The following is an 18,152-nucleotide window of genomic DNA, read 5'->3' as shown; positions in this document are numbered from 1 at the left end:
AGATGGGGGTAAAAAATGTTTTTCAATACTCCAGCACCCTCCCATTGGGAGGATGAAACATTTTAGAAAAAGGCTAAGTGTTATGAGATTGGAGAACTCATTGGGAGGGATCTTAGACCATTCATCTGTACATAATCTTTCCAGATCCAGATTTGCGCTTATAGACTGCCCACTTCAATTCAAACCACAGGTTTTCAATGAGGTTCAAGTCCAGATACTGAGGTGGCCAATGTTGATTTTGTCATCAATTAACCATTTTGACCTTAACAAGGGTCCCAGAACCACTGGAAGCAAAATAACCCCATAACCTATTTCCCTCCCTCCCTTCCTGACACCTGGTTCAGCACAAACTGACTGAGGAAATGCCCTGAAGGGAAGTGTGATGGCGGACTGAAGAAGCAATATTCATTATCTCTAAAACTGACTAAATAGTAGCACTACTGATCCATTTACTCACAAGCTGCATAATAACCCCCCAAAATGTACAAGGCTAGAGAAGTTTATTGATAAATATTATGAACGCAGTCGAGGTCAAAACATGTTGGAGTAATCAGGGAAAAAATGGAGAACCAAACTCCATGTAAGAACTACGAGATTCCTCGACAGACACCGATTTATGTTTTTCAACACCTGGTAAGAGTGGAAACCGAGCTGCTAAAATCAATGAATTGGGAGTTTTGAACTTGTCAGTAAAGAAATGAAGGAGCCTTGAAATGAGTGGTGAAAAAGCTGCAACAATGGAGAAAGAAACAAACCAGCAAAAAGGGACAGTCAATACTATTGAAACGGACATTAATTTACTTCATAAGGAGAATGTTTCTGAGAGAAGTCGTACTTACTTGTAAGTCGTACTTGTAATACAGATTAGGTCCCAGGTGACAAAATCTGATACTTACAGGTATTAAAGAAAGTTAAGGTGAAGAGCCTGAAAGCATGGTGAAAGAATTCCTCCTTAAAGCGCTACAGATCCCAGGCGATACTGTCGACGTGTACACCGTTTCAGAAAGACAGGATAGCGATACATACGAGCGCCCAATGGTTTGCCAAATTAGCTTTTTTTAAAGATTGAAATAATAGTTAATAGCCTGGACAAAAGACTCGCTGGCACAAAAATAGGAATGAATGATCAGGTCCCGAAGGAAATTGCAGACCGGCGCAAAGTTCTGTACCCACACTTCAAGGTGAATAGACTTAAAGGAAAATGTGGACCTCTTGTCGTCTACAAACTGTATATTGATAACCAACTGTTCCGAGACACCACGACTACTCCGTGGCTATTGTAAATAATAATAATAATAAGTTCCCATAGAGGAGTCAAATAATGGAACACACAATATTATCCATGGTAGGGATTGTAATACACATGTAAATACAACACTTGATAAAGAAATAAACTACAAATACACTATACCATTCACAATAGGGAATGTTGTAAAATAATTAGTACTCAACTTTCTACTTGTAGTATTTATAAATAGATAAAGCCAGCATTAGAAGAAAGGATCAATATTGAAATAATACATCTTCATTTATAAGGAACTGGAACACAAAGTTTTCAAAAGTCTGAAGTTAGGTAGGAATCAACACGTTAGGGGTAACAACATAGATAACAGAGGACATCGAAAGCACAGTATGTGGGTGTATTGTGATGGAAGATAGGGTGTATTTTTGTGTTTGGAAAAGTCTGGGGCCTCTCGAGTGGCGCAGTGGTCTAAGTGATTGAGGCGTCACTACAGACCTGGGTTCGATCCCAGGTTGTGTCACAGACAGCCGCGACCAGGAGACCCAAGAGGTGGCGCACAATTGGCCCAGCGTCGTCCTGGTTAAGGTAGGGCTTGGTCGGTTGGGATGTCCTTGTCCCATCGGCTCTAGCGACTCGCTGACACGGTCGCCAGCGTTTCCTTCGACACATTGGTGCGACTGGCTTCCGGGGTAGGCGAGCAGTGTGTCAAGAAGCAGTGCGGCTTGGCAGGGTCGTGTTTCGGAGGACACATGGCTCTCGACCTTCGCCTCTCCCGAGTCCATACAGGAGTTGCAGCGATGGGACAAGACTGTAACTACTAATTGGATATCACGAAACTGGGGAGAAAAAGGGTAAGAAGTACAACAAAAAAATAATACAAATATAGAGTGTATTCAGAAAGTATTAAGACCCCTTGACCTTTTCCACAAAATGGATTAAATACATTTTATTTTATTTAAAAAAAAATCCCCCTCATCAATCGACACACAATACCCCATAATGACAAAGCAAAAACAAGTTTTTAGAAAATTTTGCAAATGTATAGAAACACTATGGAAATATCATATTTCCGTAAGCATTCAGACCCTTTACTCAGTACTTTGTTGAAGCACCCTTGGCAGCAATTACAGCCTCGAGTCTTCTTGGGTATGACGCGACAAGTTGGCACACCTGTATTTGGTGAGTTTCTCCAATTTTTCTCTGCAGATCCTCTCAAGCTCTGTCAGGTTGGATGGGGAGCATCGCTCCACAGCTATTTCCAGGTCTCTCCAGAGATGTTCGATCGGGTTCAAGTCCGGGTTCTGGCTGGACCACTCAAGGACATGTTTTTGCTTTGTCATTATGGAGTATTGTGTGTAGATTGGTGAGGGAAATAAAGTATGTATAATGAATAATGCTGTAACGTAACATTATGTGGAAAAAGTCGAGGGGTCTGAATACTTTCCAAATGCATTGTAATGGAATTCGTGGATATATGGACGCTTAAATATTCTGACCTAAACTGCACTGTTGGTTAAGGGCTTGCAAGCATTTCACAGTAAGGTCTACACATGTTGTATGTGACAAGTAAAGTTTGATTTGATATACATGGCGGAGACTCAATTAAGCTAGTTGTCTTGACAACTACCTTATGTCATTTTCTCTGGCACCAAAAGTTCAAAAAGTGTTGATCGGGGATAAAAAGGGGTCGGGCCATCAAATAATTGGTATATACATTACTCTTACAGAATTTACACGTGAGCAAGGTTATTGAATGACATCTGGTTTTTAACCAGAACCGAAGAATGAATAACTGACTTTTTCAAACATAACATAGGTACAGCAGGTCCCCTTATTGTATGGGACACTTTTAAATGTGCCCTTAGAGGCCATGCAATTCAGTACTCATCTATAAAAGAAAAGTCATTCAAGTGAAAATAATCCATATTAATGAAGGAAATGGAGGGACTAACAGTACAGATAGATGGCAATAAAAACAGTACCATTGATGCACAGAATATATTACAGGAAAAACAAAAAGAAATGGAGGAACATATTCAAGAAAGATCCAGTGTAATTTATTACAAATAAATAAGTAAACTGGATGGAATATGGGGAAAATCTTCTATATAGAAATTCTACCAAAATTTACTGAAACTTGTTGCAAATTGAGTCACCCATGATTCATCAAACTATATTTATGAAAGAAGAAGCAAAGTACATTAAGCATATGTTTTCATTTGTCTCCTCCCCATCTCCACTAACCACAGTTAATTGTTAGGATTGTTTCCTATTAATAATGTAAAATTAACATCTGTACAGAAATACTCATGTGAAGGCCAAATTACAGAGGAGGAACTTATTGATGCACTGAAAGCCTTTAAGTCCAGGAAAACTCCAGGGCTGGTTGGCCTACCAGATTGAGGTATACCAAACCTTTTTGGTGTACTCAGAGCTGACTTCAAAAACAATTTTGATAAAGTATGTCTGGAATTTATATATAAATGCCTGGAATATTTCAATTTTGGAGAATCTCTTATATAATGGGTTAAAGTTATGTATAGTAACCCTAGCTGTAAAATAGTAAATCATGGCTACTTCTCAAAGCTTTAAACTGTCAAAAGGAGTAAAACAAGGTTGTCCATTATCAAGATATCTATTTATTATGGCCATCGAACTGTTAGCTATTAAAATCAGATCCAACAATAATATCAAGGGCCTAGAAATCCGAGACTTAAAAACAAAGGTGTCAGTGTACGCTGATTCATGTTTTCTTTTTAATCCACAATTTGGATCCACAGCCTCATAGATGATCTAGGTACTTTTTCTAACCCCTGAATTACAACTAATTAATGACTTGTACTATATGTATTGGATCACACATTTTATTTACGTGTAGTTAACCAAGGAAATGGTCTGACGGTGAGGTGGACATACTCTGTAATCATTTCCTGAAAGAAAGACATGATCTCATTACAATACATTATAATAAAAGGTTAGCAAAAATGGATAAGATCTTGCTACTGTGGAAAGGAAAATAACTGTCTATTTGTGGAAAAATCATCCTCATGAACTCTTTAGTCATATCACAGTTGACCTATTTGCCTATGGCCTTGCCTGCACCTACCAACTTGTTTTTTAAAATTATATGAGCAAAAATGATTCCATTTTACTTGGAACGGCAAGCGAGACAAAATTAAACTGGCCTATTTGAATTCAGAGGGCAGAAATGATTACTAAAGGATTGTCATTCAAAAGTTATACTTAAATTTGTGCTGGTTCTCTAGCAGATTAGTAATAATGTCTCATCCCATGTTCAAGAATGGCCTTTATTCAGATTACAGCCTCTCGTTTTCAGTTATTTGAAAATGAAATGATCTCCAAAATATTGCTATTTTGAAAGCAAGCCATAGAAAGTTGGTTTCAGTTTAATCCACCAGAAAATACAGAATAAACATTACAAAAGTATTATGGTTAAACTAAAATATAATAGTAAAGTATATATATATATATATATATATATATATATATATATATATATATATAAAAACATTTTTCTTTGTAAATGATATCATAAATAGGACTGGTGGAGTTATCCCACACATGCAGCTAACAAAAATATGGAAATGTCTGCTGTACCCAAAATTACAACCAACTAATTGCAATTTTACTGCAAACATGGAAGAGAAAAGTGGAAGGGGGGAAAAGTAAGGAACTTGTCTGTCGGCCCTGCATTGAAGACCACCATTGACTAAAGAAAATTGTGATACCAGTTTCATTAAGAACCAAAACATTGACAGCTGTGCCATATAGATTGCAAAATAGGAAAACATTGGGCAGTTTCTCCCTTTTTTCTCTGCAGATGGTTTATGAACTGAAACACAAAACGGCGCTTGATTCAAAATGTAGAATTTTTCAATGTAAATGATTATACAACATTCTTGCAACCAATAGAATGTTATATACAGTACCAGTCAAACGTTTGGTGTATTGGGATTGGTGTACTTGGCCAAAGAGCTCTATTTTCATGCCATCTAACCATAGCATCGCCTGAAGTTTGCTAAATCACATTGGCACTTGCTTTGGAACCTGTGATATGGTCGAAAGTATTATGTTGGTTGACTTGTAATAAAGTAAGTACTGGTACAAACGTGTTTGTCTGTGTATGATGCCATTTGGATGCAGTCTTATAGAGGTCTTAGTTTGTTAGGAAATCCTCTGATTCTTTAGAAAAGGGTCGTTATGGAGACTGGAGACCATCTGTCATTTAATGTTTCGTTTTATTATCGGCTTCCCTGGTCTCTGTCCTCACATTTTGTATTGCTCGGATTCTGCCTTTAGGGCATATTGTTTGTGTACAAGTCATCTGTCACCCATTTTCTCCCTTGCATAAGAGTGTGTGCCTGTGTGTTGGTATGATTGTGTGTATGTACAGTAGCCCATAGCACACTACAACATATGGCTCCTACAGTCATTACAATATGATTAAGGCACACAGTTCTGGAGTATGTACAAACATGTCCTCTTAAAATGGTTTTATCACTGTTGCCACACACCGTTTCATCCAATAGGAAGCAGAGTTCAATTTCATCTCAGGGCAACATTTCAGAAGTGGGTCAGTGGAAGATTCTAGAAGTCTACTTGTTCGCCCCAAAAATACGATACAAAAATGTGGGGAAACATTGACCTAGAATAAAGGTGGCATCTTCTACACCACTGAACATTATAGTAACACATCTATAAGATGGAGATTTGGTGGTTTCATACAGCATTATAATACACACAACACATATACAGTAAAATACCATATTGGAGTTTTGAACTAGTACTGTATAATGCTTCATGTTATCCAGCCCTCTGCTTTTCTCATTCAACTGTTTTTCCTTCACTCCTTTTATTAGTGTCATCATTCTGGAGCCAATGAAAAATAATTTGATTACAGTTTCCTTCTTCATAATGTTCCTTTTGAGTTCCGATTTCTTCCAATATGTTCTAAATAAAGCGGTAGATTGTTCATGTTACAATAAGGATCTGTGTTTGGGAGGTGGTTAGAAAACACAGAGGGGAAGGGACTCCCACACTATAAAGCAGCCCTCGCCCCCCTCCGTCTCTACGTCTTGCTGTTCTTCCAGAGTCTACATATACTGATTGCTTTAAGTCAGGGGTGGCTAACTAGATTCAGCCTGCCGGCCGATATAGTTGATCAGGGGGCTGGAGAATAATATAATAATTGGTACATTGAAAATGTACTACAACTAAGCCCAAAAAGAGATTGATTTTAAAAATAACAATAATTTCATACCTTGAGACATGTATTTTTTTTACTTTATTTGTGGGAATACTTAAATTAAACATATTTTTGCTGAATTCCTTGTGATTTTTCAGCTCATCCAAAATGTAAATCCCCCCCCCAAAAATAAGACAACCCTTACTTTAAGTCTTCAGCATGACTGTTTGAGTCTCTGTGTTCCTGCCCACTGTTTCACCTACCACTTAACACACAGCTACAGGCTAGGATTAGGAAAGAGGACACACAAAGAGGGAGGGGGTCAACTTCCAGGTCATCTGGACAGAGTCAGGACAGTATCCATTAACCCCGATAGACCGTATGTGTGTGTGACCTCGCTCAGACCCCTCACTGACCACCAGATTTAACCCTTTATACAACAGCAGGAAGAGGTCTGCCAATGAAATGACAGCCCTCGGGGCTTATTCAACCAATCACCTTCAGTCGCCAGCTCTCTTTCACTTCCTCATGTCCCATTTCTGAATTCTCCTCTGGCAACACTACTAGCTAGGACAAGTGAAAACGAGGCTAAAAATGTTCCCTCTGGCCCTGTTTTTTAGTGCAAGATTTCAGGCATATAAACCTATTTCAGATATGGAGGAAAAATAAACTTCTCGATAAATCTGAGTGGTCCAGGAGTATGAATGTTTCCTTGAGTGGTTTTTGGTTTACACACTGTCTGAACAGAGTTTGCCGGTGTGTAAATCTGACACATTGGGGAGTTGTGCTTCCGAAATGGTTCTTCTCTTAATTAACAGAGCCAAATGCTATTTCTGTGGTCATTAACAGTGATAAACTACCCTGTTCTAACTCTCTATGAACTCACTTCAATGGAGGAGCACACTAGGTCTATGTCCAAATATGTACAGTTGTCTTAAATGTAACATTTCTGTGTACCAAATGCACCCTATTCACTATAGTGCACTACTTTTGACCAGAGCTTTTTGACCAGGGTCCATAAGTCTCTGGTCAAAAGTAGTGCACTGTGGGAAGGTAGTCTTTGACTTACTAAATTATATTGACAGTAGTTAGTGTCAGATGATCGTGGTACTGTGACAGGGCCCCTTCCTCTCACTTTGTTAAATCAACCATGTGGCGAATGTTGTATAATTATTCAAACGTGACTCCATATTAACAGATAACCCTCTAGAATCAATGAGGAAATACCAGGTAATCATTTACAAAAAGGACATTATTCCATTAATAAATATGTGCTTATCATAAACCATTTAACTGTTTGCTGTGTCTGATTATTGATATAAGGCCTGTTTTTATATTGTGACAAGAGATCATAGGACTATGATCACACTCCCCATACTAAATGATTCCTCATTGTGAGTGATGATTACATCAGAGGTTCAGTGTGCTGGAAAACGAGCAGGAATTACATGGATCCTGGATTAAATGATCCTGCCACACCTCAACTGGGTACTATCCCCCACCTAATATCTACCTTATCCAAGACAGAAGAATATGCCAGTCTTCTCTCTTGTTTGGATCCCTGTGCTGTTCTTGTTCTGTGACAGAAGACTGACGGTCATCCACTGGTATGATACCCGAACCCAGAGATGAATATATGAGCCAGACCCAGACAGACATGGGTCATGCCATTGTTTTCATGTTGCTAAGTCATGTGTGACTGTGCTACAGTGTAAACACTGTCTCTAGTTCTGTGCCTGGGTGATGTGACTGTGTGTGTAGCTGTGGTGACTCCCAGGGTCAGGGGCATAGCAGGTAGCCATCCATCATGCTGTCAGAGAGCAGTGGAGACCCCAGGGACCCCAGCCGGGATGACGAGAGAGGCCTCTGGCTCGGTGTCTTAAACCAGTGCTGGGGAGATATTGTAATGGTGTGCTGTGCCCAGTCATGTCTGTGTTCCGTGTTCATTCTGTCGGTAATGCAGGCCTCTACCATTCGGTGGTAAGGGGTTGAGAAACACATTTTCAGTGGATTGACCATTAATATAGAAATGGTCTAACTCTACACAGTTGTGGTACAATTCTGAAAATTAGGACCGGGACCATATCAATGTCACGATACTCATTAGTATTGTAGCATGGAAACAAAACATTAAGCGATTTAACTTCTTTAGGAAAACAGCCCAAATGTTGGAAACAAATATCATTATGTTGTCATCCAGAGTCACATTAATTGATTTTCCAGGCTGAATCATATCATATTTTACATACAGCAGGTTTTTAAAGGACCAAAGAGTTTGGTCTGCTTCGTATTTTAGCCATGGAACAAAATCTAACAATACTGGTATCATCCTGGCACTAAGGAAAATGTTTATCCATTTACTGTTGATGTTGATATTATTGTGTTAAATTGCTGATTATTTTAGATCCACTCACTGTGATGTCTAACTCCTCTGTGTCCTGTTCAGATCTGTACTGTACTCTGTGTCTCTCTGTCCTGTTCAGATCTGTACTGTACTCTGTGTCTCTCTGTCCTGTTCAGATCTCTACTGTACCCTGTGTCTCTGTGTCCTGTTCAGATCTGTACTGTACCCTGTGTCTCTCTGTCCTGTTCAGATCTGTACTGTACTCTGTGTGTCTGTGTCCTGTTCATATCTGTACTGTACCCTGTGTCTGTGTCTGTGTCCTGTTCAGATCTGTACTGTACTCTGTGTCTGTGTCCTGTTCAGATCTGTACTGTACTCTGTGTCTCTGTGTCCTGTTCAGATCTGTACTGTACCCTGTGTCTCTCTGTCCTGTTCAGATCTGTACTGTACTCTGTGTCTGTGTCCTGTTCAAATCTGTACTGTACCCTGTGTCTGTGTCCTGTTCAGATCTGTACTGTACCCTGTGTCTCTGTGTCCTGTTCAGATCTGTACTGTACCCTGTGTCTGTGTCTGTGTCCTGTTCAGATCTGTACTGTACTCTGTGTCTGTGTCCTGTTCAGATCTGTACTGTACCCTGTGTCTGTGTCTGTGTCCTGTTCAGATCTGTACTGTACTCTGTGTCTGTGTCCTGTTCAGATCTGTACTGTACCCTGTGTCTGTGTCCTGTTCAGATCTGTACTGTACCCTGTGTCTGTGTCCTGTTCAGATCTGTACTGTACCCTGTGTCTCTGTGTCCTGTTCAGATCTGTACTGTACCCTGTGTCTCTGTGTCCTGTTCAGATCTGTACTGTACCCTGTGTCTGTGTCTCTGTCCTGTTCAGATCTGTACTGTACTCTGTGTCTCTGTGTCCTGTTCAGATCTGTACTGTACCCTGTGTCTCTGTGTCCTGTTCAGATCTGTACTGTACCCTGTGTCTCTGTGTCCTGTTCAGATCTGTACTGTACCCTGTGTCTCTGTGTCCTGTTCAGATCTGTACTGTACTCTGTGTCTCTGTGTCCTGTTCAGATCTGTACTGTACCCTGTGTCTGTGTCCTGTTCAGATCTGTACTGTACCCTGTGTCTCTGTGTCCTGTTCAGATCTGTACTGTACCCTGTCTCTGTGTCCTGTTCAGATCTGTACTGTACCCTGTGTCTGTGTCTGTGTCCAGATCTGTACTGTACCCTGTGTCTCTGTCCTGTTCAGATCTGTACTGTACCCTAGAGGTGGACTCTTATGGCTACTTTGTCAGCAAGGCCAAGACCCGCGTCTTCAGAGACACCACTGAACCACAGTGGAACGAGGTGAGAGACCAACACCACACAGAGCTCCAATATTCAGATCATATTACTGTCTGTTATGTTGTCAAGAGGACATTTTACTCAAATTCACTCCAATTCCAGTACTCCATCATACAGAATGTTCTCTGGTCAATAGGACATTGAAGCCTGTCCTCCTGTCCTGACTGTACATTGTCCAATAGGAGTTTGAAATTGAGCTGGAGGGTTCTCAGTGCCTTCGGATCCTGTGCTACGAGAAATGTTACGACAAGACCAAGCTCAACAAAGATGACAATGAGATCGTGGACATCATCATGGGCAAGGGCCAGGTGCAGGTAAGGATATAGTGGGGGAAAACTCACATCATGAAACCAAACTCACGGTATGCTTATTCCATACGCATGTATGGACTTGTTTTCTTTATAGACCTTGGCAGAAACATAGTGTACCACAAGCACCTATGTACATTAGGTAGACTATGTAGACTATGGAGATATACATTCAGCTCAGACTCTTCTCCGTCGTGTGACTCACACTTGTTGTTTTCTGGCCTCTTGTGTACAATAGATGAGTTTTGTGATGGTGGGCTGCCATTGGTGTGTGTGCGTGTGTGTGCGTGTGTGTGTGTGTGTGTGTGTGTGTGTGTGTGTGTGTGTGTGTGTGTGTGTGTGTGTGTGTGTGTGTGTGTGTGTGTGTGTGTGTGTGTGTGTGTGCGTGTGCGAGAGTTAGGGGTTTTCCTCCTTGTGTGAAAAGACCCTATAAAACCTTCTCACTCAGAATGTCCTGTGACTGTAACATGTTTGGGTTGAGTATTACAGTCTGTGGTTAGGTTGTTGTTCCTCCCTCATATGGAAGCAGGCCTCTACACTGACCTCTTTAACAAGGAGCACGTGTGTGTCTAAGTTGAAACATGTAGGAGCACACAAAGGAATTTAGGAGCACAATGAAAAATATTTGAGGCCTTAAAGCTAGAATCCTTAAATTTTCTAGCCACACTGGTGCTTCTAAATGTACATTTCCAGTCGCACAGCTAAATATTTAGTCACATATGCAAATAAAATGTTTGCACTGTTTGAGCCTTGGGTCATCTCAGGAACCAGGCCCCTGGTATAGAGGAGTAGTCAGAAGTAGAAATACTGAGGGACATGTACATTATTCCTTTCAGATCAGTCATAGACAGTTGTTTTCTACAAATGATGCAACATGAACAAGTGTTGTGTGGAGAACATACAGTTGTACTAAGATGTCCTACTTTGATGCATACTATATGAATAACAACCTATTGTCCAGGATTGTGGCTGTGTTCCTTTCCTATATTACACTCCAGCATCTTTGAAGTTATTTGAAGTTTGTCTTGTGTTTTCTGTCCTTGACTGACGTGTCTTCCTCTTCTCTTCCTCTTCAAGTATAGTGATGAATGACACTTCACTCCCCCCCCCATTGGCAGTCCAATTTGAAGAGAGTTTGTTTTTAGAGGGCTGTTTAAATGGTTCCCTGTTTCCTTTTCTCTGACTAACTGTGGAAATGCTGTTTAGATAGAGAAGGTTTTATTTGCCTCTAGTGAACCAGAGAGGACCTCTGGGCTGTTAGTTGAATGGTCCTCTGTGCGTACTAACTCTTCGTACTAACTGAGGAATGTCCACATTTTCTAGCAATGCAATGCTGAGATGTCAGGCATCATCATAGCCCATATGTGGAATCCATTTTGTCCCTGCATGTGTTATACCACTGTTCCTTTAGTGATAGTCTCTAAGGGTTTCTGAGCTGCAGACCTGCCTCATACCAACTTCACTGCAGCCTGTCATGCCCATGGCTAAAATATGTGCCCACTACTCACTCACAGGGGTTCAACAGCCTGGCAGAGAGGCACACTGTCTTCTGGGAAAACACACTGCCTCCCAGCCAACAGCCATGTTGCTGAAAATGAACAAATAGTTATGTTATTCACCACTGCTTGATTTGGGGAAGAGGAAGGGTTAAAAGTGAAGAGAATGGCATGTTCAGTCCCAGGATGGGAGATTGTGGGAAAAGGATTAGTGATGAGTGTTGTGGTTGCTGGGTGAGAGGAGAGAGTTCCACTCTGCAGTAGGAGGGCACGAGAGAAAGAGGGGAGCAGCCAGTGACTCAACAGAGAGAGAGAGAGGGGCTTGGTTGAGCTGAAAAGAGAGAAACTTGTCAGTATTTGCTGTGATGGCATCAGTTCTCTGGGGTGAGAGTGAGAGACCACGTCCCTGATAGAATGTGACTGTTGTTGTGTGGAATAGTGCTGCTTAAGGGATAGGGACACTGTAGAGAGAGACCTTTTAAAAATGGATTTAACCTTGATTTAACTGCAGCAGACAGACAATAACACTTCCAGAACCGTAAATGGAGTATAGGGGACATTGTAGTAAACGGACAGAGATGTTTATTAAGGGACTTCACAGTAGTTTACATGCAAACACTTAGTTACTAGGTGATATAAGGCTACAGAGTTTACATGGATGAAGTCCTTCCCTTTCTTCCGGAGGTCATACCTCGTGGGTCAGAGCGTGGGTCATACCTCGTGGGTCAGAGCATGGGTCATACCTCGTGGGTCAGAGCGTGGGTCATACCTCGTGGGTCAGAGCGTGGGTCATACCTCGTGGGTCAGAGCATGGGTCATACCTCGTGGGTCAGAGCGTGGGTCATACCTCGTGGGTCAGAGCGTGGGTCATACCTCGTGGGTCAGAGCGTGGGTCATACCTCGTGGGTCAGAGCGTGGGTCATACCTCGTGGGTCAGAGCGTGGGTCATACCTCGTGGGTCAGAGCGTGGGTCATACCTCGTGGGTCAGAGCGTGGGTCATACCTCGTGGGTCAGAGGTCATACCTCGTGGGTCAGAGGTCATACCTCGTGGGTCAGAGGTCATACCTCGTGGGTGAGACTTTTTCTTGGAGCTCTTCTGTTTCTTTCTCGTCAAGCTCCTCTGAAAGGAGCGGAAATGTTTTCGTTGTCCTCTCTTGAGACCTAACTGATTTGTTTAACAAGACTCCAGAATGCTAAAAGGCCTTACATGGGCGTATCATGCAGCAAAGTTGCTTTTTATTTATTTTCTTCACAGATGAAAGTTTAGATACTATAAGTAAACTATGTCCTGTAATGACTTTTCAATATTGCCATTTTTCGTCAGAGGATATTTTGTTTCTGTAAAGATGGTGTCAAGTTAAGTTGGCTCGTGCTATATCAATATACATGTGACATGTGCAGTAAGATGCTGTTTTACTATGCATTGAAACTATTAGACAGTCATGCCACTGCAGAACACTGCAGTGCCCGTCCCACTCAGATTGCCATAAGTAAGGGTCTCTTTTAGTTCTGATCAATCAGACTTATTTCCATGGAAACAGGGGTCCCTGTGATGCCTGGTGAGGTCAAACTGGTGTGTGTCTCTCTGAGGGTCAGCCACAAGCGATACTGATGCGCCAAGTCTGGAACCAACAGGACCCTGAAGAGCTTCTACCTCCAAGCTATAAGACTGCTAAATAGTTAGTCCTGGTAGTTAAATAGTTAGTCCTGGTAGTTAAATAGTTAGTCCTGGTAATTAAATAGTTAGTCCTGGTAGTTAAATAGTTAGTTCTGGTATGTAAACAGTTAGTCCTGGTAGTTAAATAGTTAGTCCTGGTAGTTAAATAGTTAGTACTGGTAGTTAAATAGTTAGTCCTGGTAGTTAAATAGTTAGTCCTGGTAGTTAAATAGTTAGTCCTGGTAGTTAAATAGTTAGTCCTGGTAGTTAAATAGTTAGTCCTGGTATGTAAACAGTTAGTCCTGGTAGTTAAATCGTTTGTCCTGGTAGTTAAATAGTTAGTCCTGGTTGTTAAATAGTTAGTCTTGGTTGTTAAATAGTTCGTCCTGGTAGTTCAATAGTTAGTCCTGGTAGTTAAATAGTTAGTCCTGGTAGTTAAATAGTTAGTCCTGGTATGTAAACAGTTAGTCCTGGTAGTTAAATCGTTTGTCCTGGTAGTTAAATAGTTAGTCCTGGTTGTTAAATAGTTAGTCTTGGTTGTTAAATAGTTCGTCCTGGTAGTTCAATAGTTAGTCTTGGTTGTTAAATAGTTAGTCCTGGTAGTTAAATAGTTAGTCCTGGTAGTTAAATAGTTAGTCCTATAGTTAACCAATAGCTATCTGTATTAACCCTTTTTGCACTTATTTATTTTGACTCATCACATACGCTGCTGTTACGTTTATTATCTATACTGTTAACTACTCACTTTATTCCTAGTTATATGTACATATCTCCCTCAATTACCTTGTACCCCTTCACATGGACTCGGTACTGGTACCCCTGTATATAGCCAAGTTATCGTTACTCATTGTGTATTTATTATAACTTTTATTATTGCGTGTTATTATTTCTCTATTTTCTTTCTCTCTGCGTTGTTGGGAAGGGCCCGTAAATAAGCATTTCACTGTTAGTCTACACCTGTTGTTTACGAGGCATGTGACAAATAAAATGTATGCCTGTGATCTTTCTCTCTCTGCCTAATAATCAATTATTTAGTACCAGCTGGCAGGCAGCAATTCATTTCCACACACAGCTCTGACCCCCAGGAGATAACCTCTGACCCCTGACCTCTAGGGGTGAAAGCTCTAATCCTCCATTAAACGACAACATGTTAGAGGCTATTTCCCCCCGTCTGTCTCAGCTCACACTGGGAACATTAATGGCTCTTAAACTCCTTTGAGGTTGGCTATCACAGTACTGATCAATATCTGTCCTCCAGGCTGTCAGTTAAAACAGCAGTAAAGGGCTTTATTTCTTCTCTCTAGCTGGTCCCTGCTGGATGAGGACTGTGTCTGAAATGGAACTACTTTTAGCTAGGGCCTGCTTTGGATATATATAGGGAATAAGGTGCCTTTTCAGACCCAGGTTAGGTTGGAAATGACTTTGTGTTGGACTGGCTGTGACTGACTTTCCATTTCAGCCTTTTTGAATTTCAGAAATGACTCTTATCACATTTAAGTGCCTGATTTCTAAGATGATGTTGACTTGAAAGGGGACCGGTCACGCAACGCTTGGGACGACAACCCCGACCGGTGCTTTTATACAGCGGAAATGCATCAGTCTTGGCAGCTAAAGCCAGCAATGCTTTATGTAGTAACCCCCCACACTCCCTCTGCTCACCCCATCCCCTGGGCTCAGGCCTTTCATTTCTGTCTTATCTGAGAACAGAGTGTTGTCTTCCATAGACCCACCATGGTTCACATAGCCATCTGTCTGGGTGTGTTGGCTCTAGCACAGAGGAGACTGGGACTGGAGAAGATTGTGGCGATACTGATGGGTATGACTCTTTTATTTTTTATTTTTATTTCACCTTTATTTAACCAGGTAGGCTAGTTGAGAACAAGTTCTCATTTGCAACTGCGACCTGACTCTGATTTTGATAGTCTGATATTCTTCTGTTAGTTAACATGTCTCTCCACTGAATGGTATCACCAATGAGCTTTTCTCATAACAGTTGCCAGTAATGAGACCACACTCTGAATTCCACTGCAGTGAAATGGCTGCGCTTAAAATACCTGGTGTTCCTCTGTGGTGGATTCTGGTAGTTGATAATCGAGCTGTTTGGTTTCCCCCTTTTAGTCAATACCTACTCCATTCTTCTCCCTATCCTTCCTCTCCTCTTCTATCCCCATCTCCTCCACTCCTCTCTACCTACTCCATTCTTCTCCCTATCCTTCCTCTCCTCTTCTATCCCCATCTCCTCCACTCCTCTCTACCTACTCCATTCTTCTCCCTATCCTTCCTCTACTCTTCTACCCCCATCTCCTCCACTCCTCTCTACCTACTCCATTATTCTCCCTATCCTTCCTCCTCTTCTACCCCCATCTCCTCCACTCCTCTCGACCTACTCCAGTCTTCTCCCTATCCTTCCTCCTCTTCTACCCCCATCTCCTCCACTCCTCTCGACCTACTCCATTCTTCTCCCTATCCTTCCTCTCCTCTTCTACCCCCATCTCCTCCACTCCTCTCGACCTACTCCATTCTTCTCCCTATCCTTCCTCCTCTTCTACCCCCATCTCCTCCACTCCTCTCGACCTACTCCATTCTTCTCCCTATCCTTCCTCTCCTCTTCTACCCCCATCTCCTCCACTCCTCTCGACCTACTTCATTCTTCTCCCTATCCTTCCTCTCCTCTTCTATCCCCCTCTCCTCCACTCCTCTCTACCTACTCCATTCTTCTCCCTATCCTTCCTCTCCTCTTCTACCCCCATCTCCTCCACTCCTCTCGACCTACTCCATTCTTCTCCCTATCCTTCCTCTCCTCTTCTATCCCCCTCTCCTCCACTCCTCTCTACCTACTCCATTCTTCTCCCTATCCTTCCTCTACTCTTCTACCCCCATCTCCTCCACTCCTCTCGACCTACTCCATTCTTCTCCCTATTCTTCCTCCTCTTCTACCCCCATCTCCTCCACTCCTCTCGACCTACTCCATTCTTCTCCCTATCCTTCCTCTCCTCTTCTACCCCCATCTCCTCCACTCCTCTCTAGCTACTCCATTCTTCTCCCTATCCTTCCTCTCCTCATCTATCCCCCTCTCCTCCACTCCTCTCAACCTACTCCATTCTTCTCCCTATCCTTCCTCCTCTTCTACCCCATCTCCTCCACTCCTCTCGACCTACTCCATTCTTCTCCCTATCCTTTCTCCTCTTCTACCCCCATCTCCTCCACTCCTCTCGACCTACTCCATTCTTCTCCCTATCCTTCCTCTCCTCTTCTACCCCCATCTCCTCCACTCCTCTCTACCTACTCCATTCTTCTCCCTATCCTTCCTCTCCTCTTCTATCCCCCTCTCCTCCACTCCTCTCGACCTACTCCATTCTTCTCCCTATCCTTCCTCCTCTTCTATCCCCATCTCCTCCACTCCTCTCTACCTACTCCATTCTTCTCCCTATCCTTCCTCCTCTTCTATCCCCATCTCCTCCACTCCTCTTCTATCCCCATCACATCCACTCCTCTCTACCTACTCCATTCTTCTCCCTATCCTTCCTCTCCTCTTCTATCCCTCTCTCCTCTCCTCCTCTCCTCTCTACCTACTCCATTATTCTCCCTATCCTTCCTCTCCTCTTCTATCCCCCTCTCCTCCTCTCCTCTCTACCTACTCCATTCTTCTCCCTATCCTTCCTCTACTCTTCTACCCCCATCTCCTCCACTCCTCTCTACCTACTCCATTCTTCTCCCTATCCTTCCTCTCCTCTTCTATCCCCCTCTCCTCCTCTCCTCTCTACCTACTCCATTATTCTCCCTATCCTTCCTATCCTCTTCTATCCCCCTCTCCTACTCTCCTCTCTACCTACTCCATTATTCTCCCTATCCTTCCTCTCCTCTTCTATCCCTCTCTCCTCTCCTCCTCTCTACCTACTCCATTCTTCTCCCTATCCTTCCTCTCCTCTTCTATCCCTCTCTCCTCTCCTCCTCTCCTCTCTACCTACTCCATTCTTCTCCCTATCCTTCCTCTCCTCTTCTATCCCTCTCTCCTCTCCTCCTCTCCTCTCTACCTACTCCATTCTTCTCCCTATCCTTCCTCTACTCTTCTACCCCATCTCCTCCACTCCTCTCTACCTACTCCATTCTTCTCCCTATCCTTCCTCTCCTCTCTACCTACTCCATTCTTCTCCCTATCCTTCCTCTCCTCTTCTATCCCCCTCTCCTCCTCTCCTCTCTACCTACTCCATTATTCTCCCTATCCTTCCTATCCTCTTCTATCCCCCTCTCCTACTCTCCTCTCTACCTACTCCATTATTCTCCCTATCCTTCCTCTCCTCTTCTATCCCTCTCTCCTCTCCTCCTCTCCTCTCTACCTACTCCATTCTTCTCCCTATCCTTCCTCTACTCTTCTACCCATCTCCTCCACTCCTCTCTACCTACTCCATTATTCTCCCTATCCTCCTCTCCTCTTCTATCCCCCTCTCCTCCTCTCATCTCTACCTACTCCATTATTCTCCCTATCCTTCCTATCCTCTTCTATCCCCCTCTCCTACTCTCCTCTACCTACTCCATTATTCTCCCTATCCTTCCTCTC

General features: G+C 42.5%; 1 protein-coding gene across 4 annotated transcripts in view; it reads left to right on the top strand.

Annotated features, from left to right (window-relative positions):
• The window catches only part of LOC118390706 (active breakpoint cluster region-related protein-like), a 315,098-nt gene that overhangs the window by 211,691 nt on the left and 85,255 nt on the right, over positions 1-18,152 (top strand). For all 4 annotated transcript variants that reach the window (XM_052456994.1, XM_052456995.1, XM_052456997.1 and 1 more), the window contains 2 exons: positions 10,038-10,135; positions 10,315-10,446. In XM_052456994.1, the coding sequence (XP_052312954.1) occupies positions 10,038-10,135; positions 10,315-10,446 (230 nt within the window). The remainder of the gene's footprint in view (positions 1-10,037; positions 10,136-10,314; positions 10,447-18,152) is intronic.

This window comes from Oncorhynchus keta, chromosome 11, assembly GCF_023373465.1.
Source record: "Oncorhynchus keta strain PuntledgeMale-10-30-2019 chromosome 11, Oket_V2, whole genome shotgun sequence".
Taxonomy (NCBI): Eukaryota; Metazoa; Chordata; class Actinopteri; order Salmoniformes; family Salmonidae; genus Oncorhynchus; species Oncorhynchus keta.
Note: the sequence above shows the minus strand (reverse complement) of the source record. Positions and strands in the feature narration are given on the sequence as shown.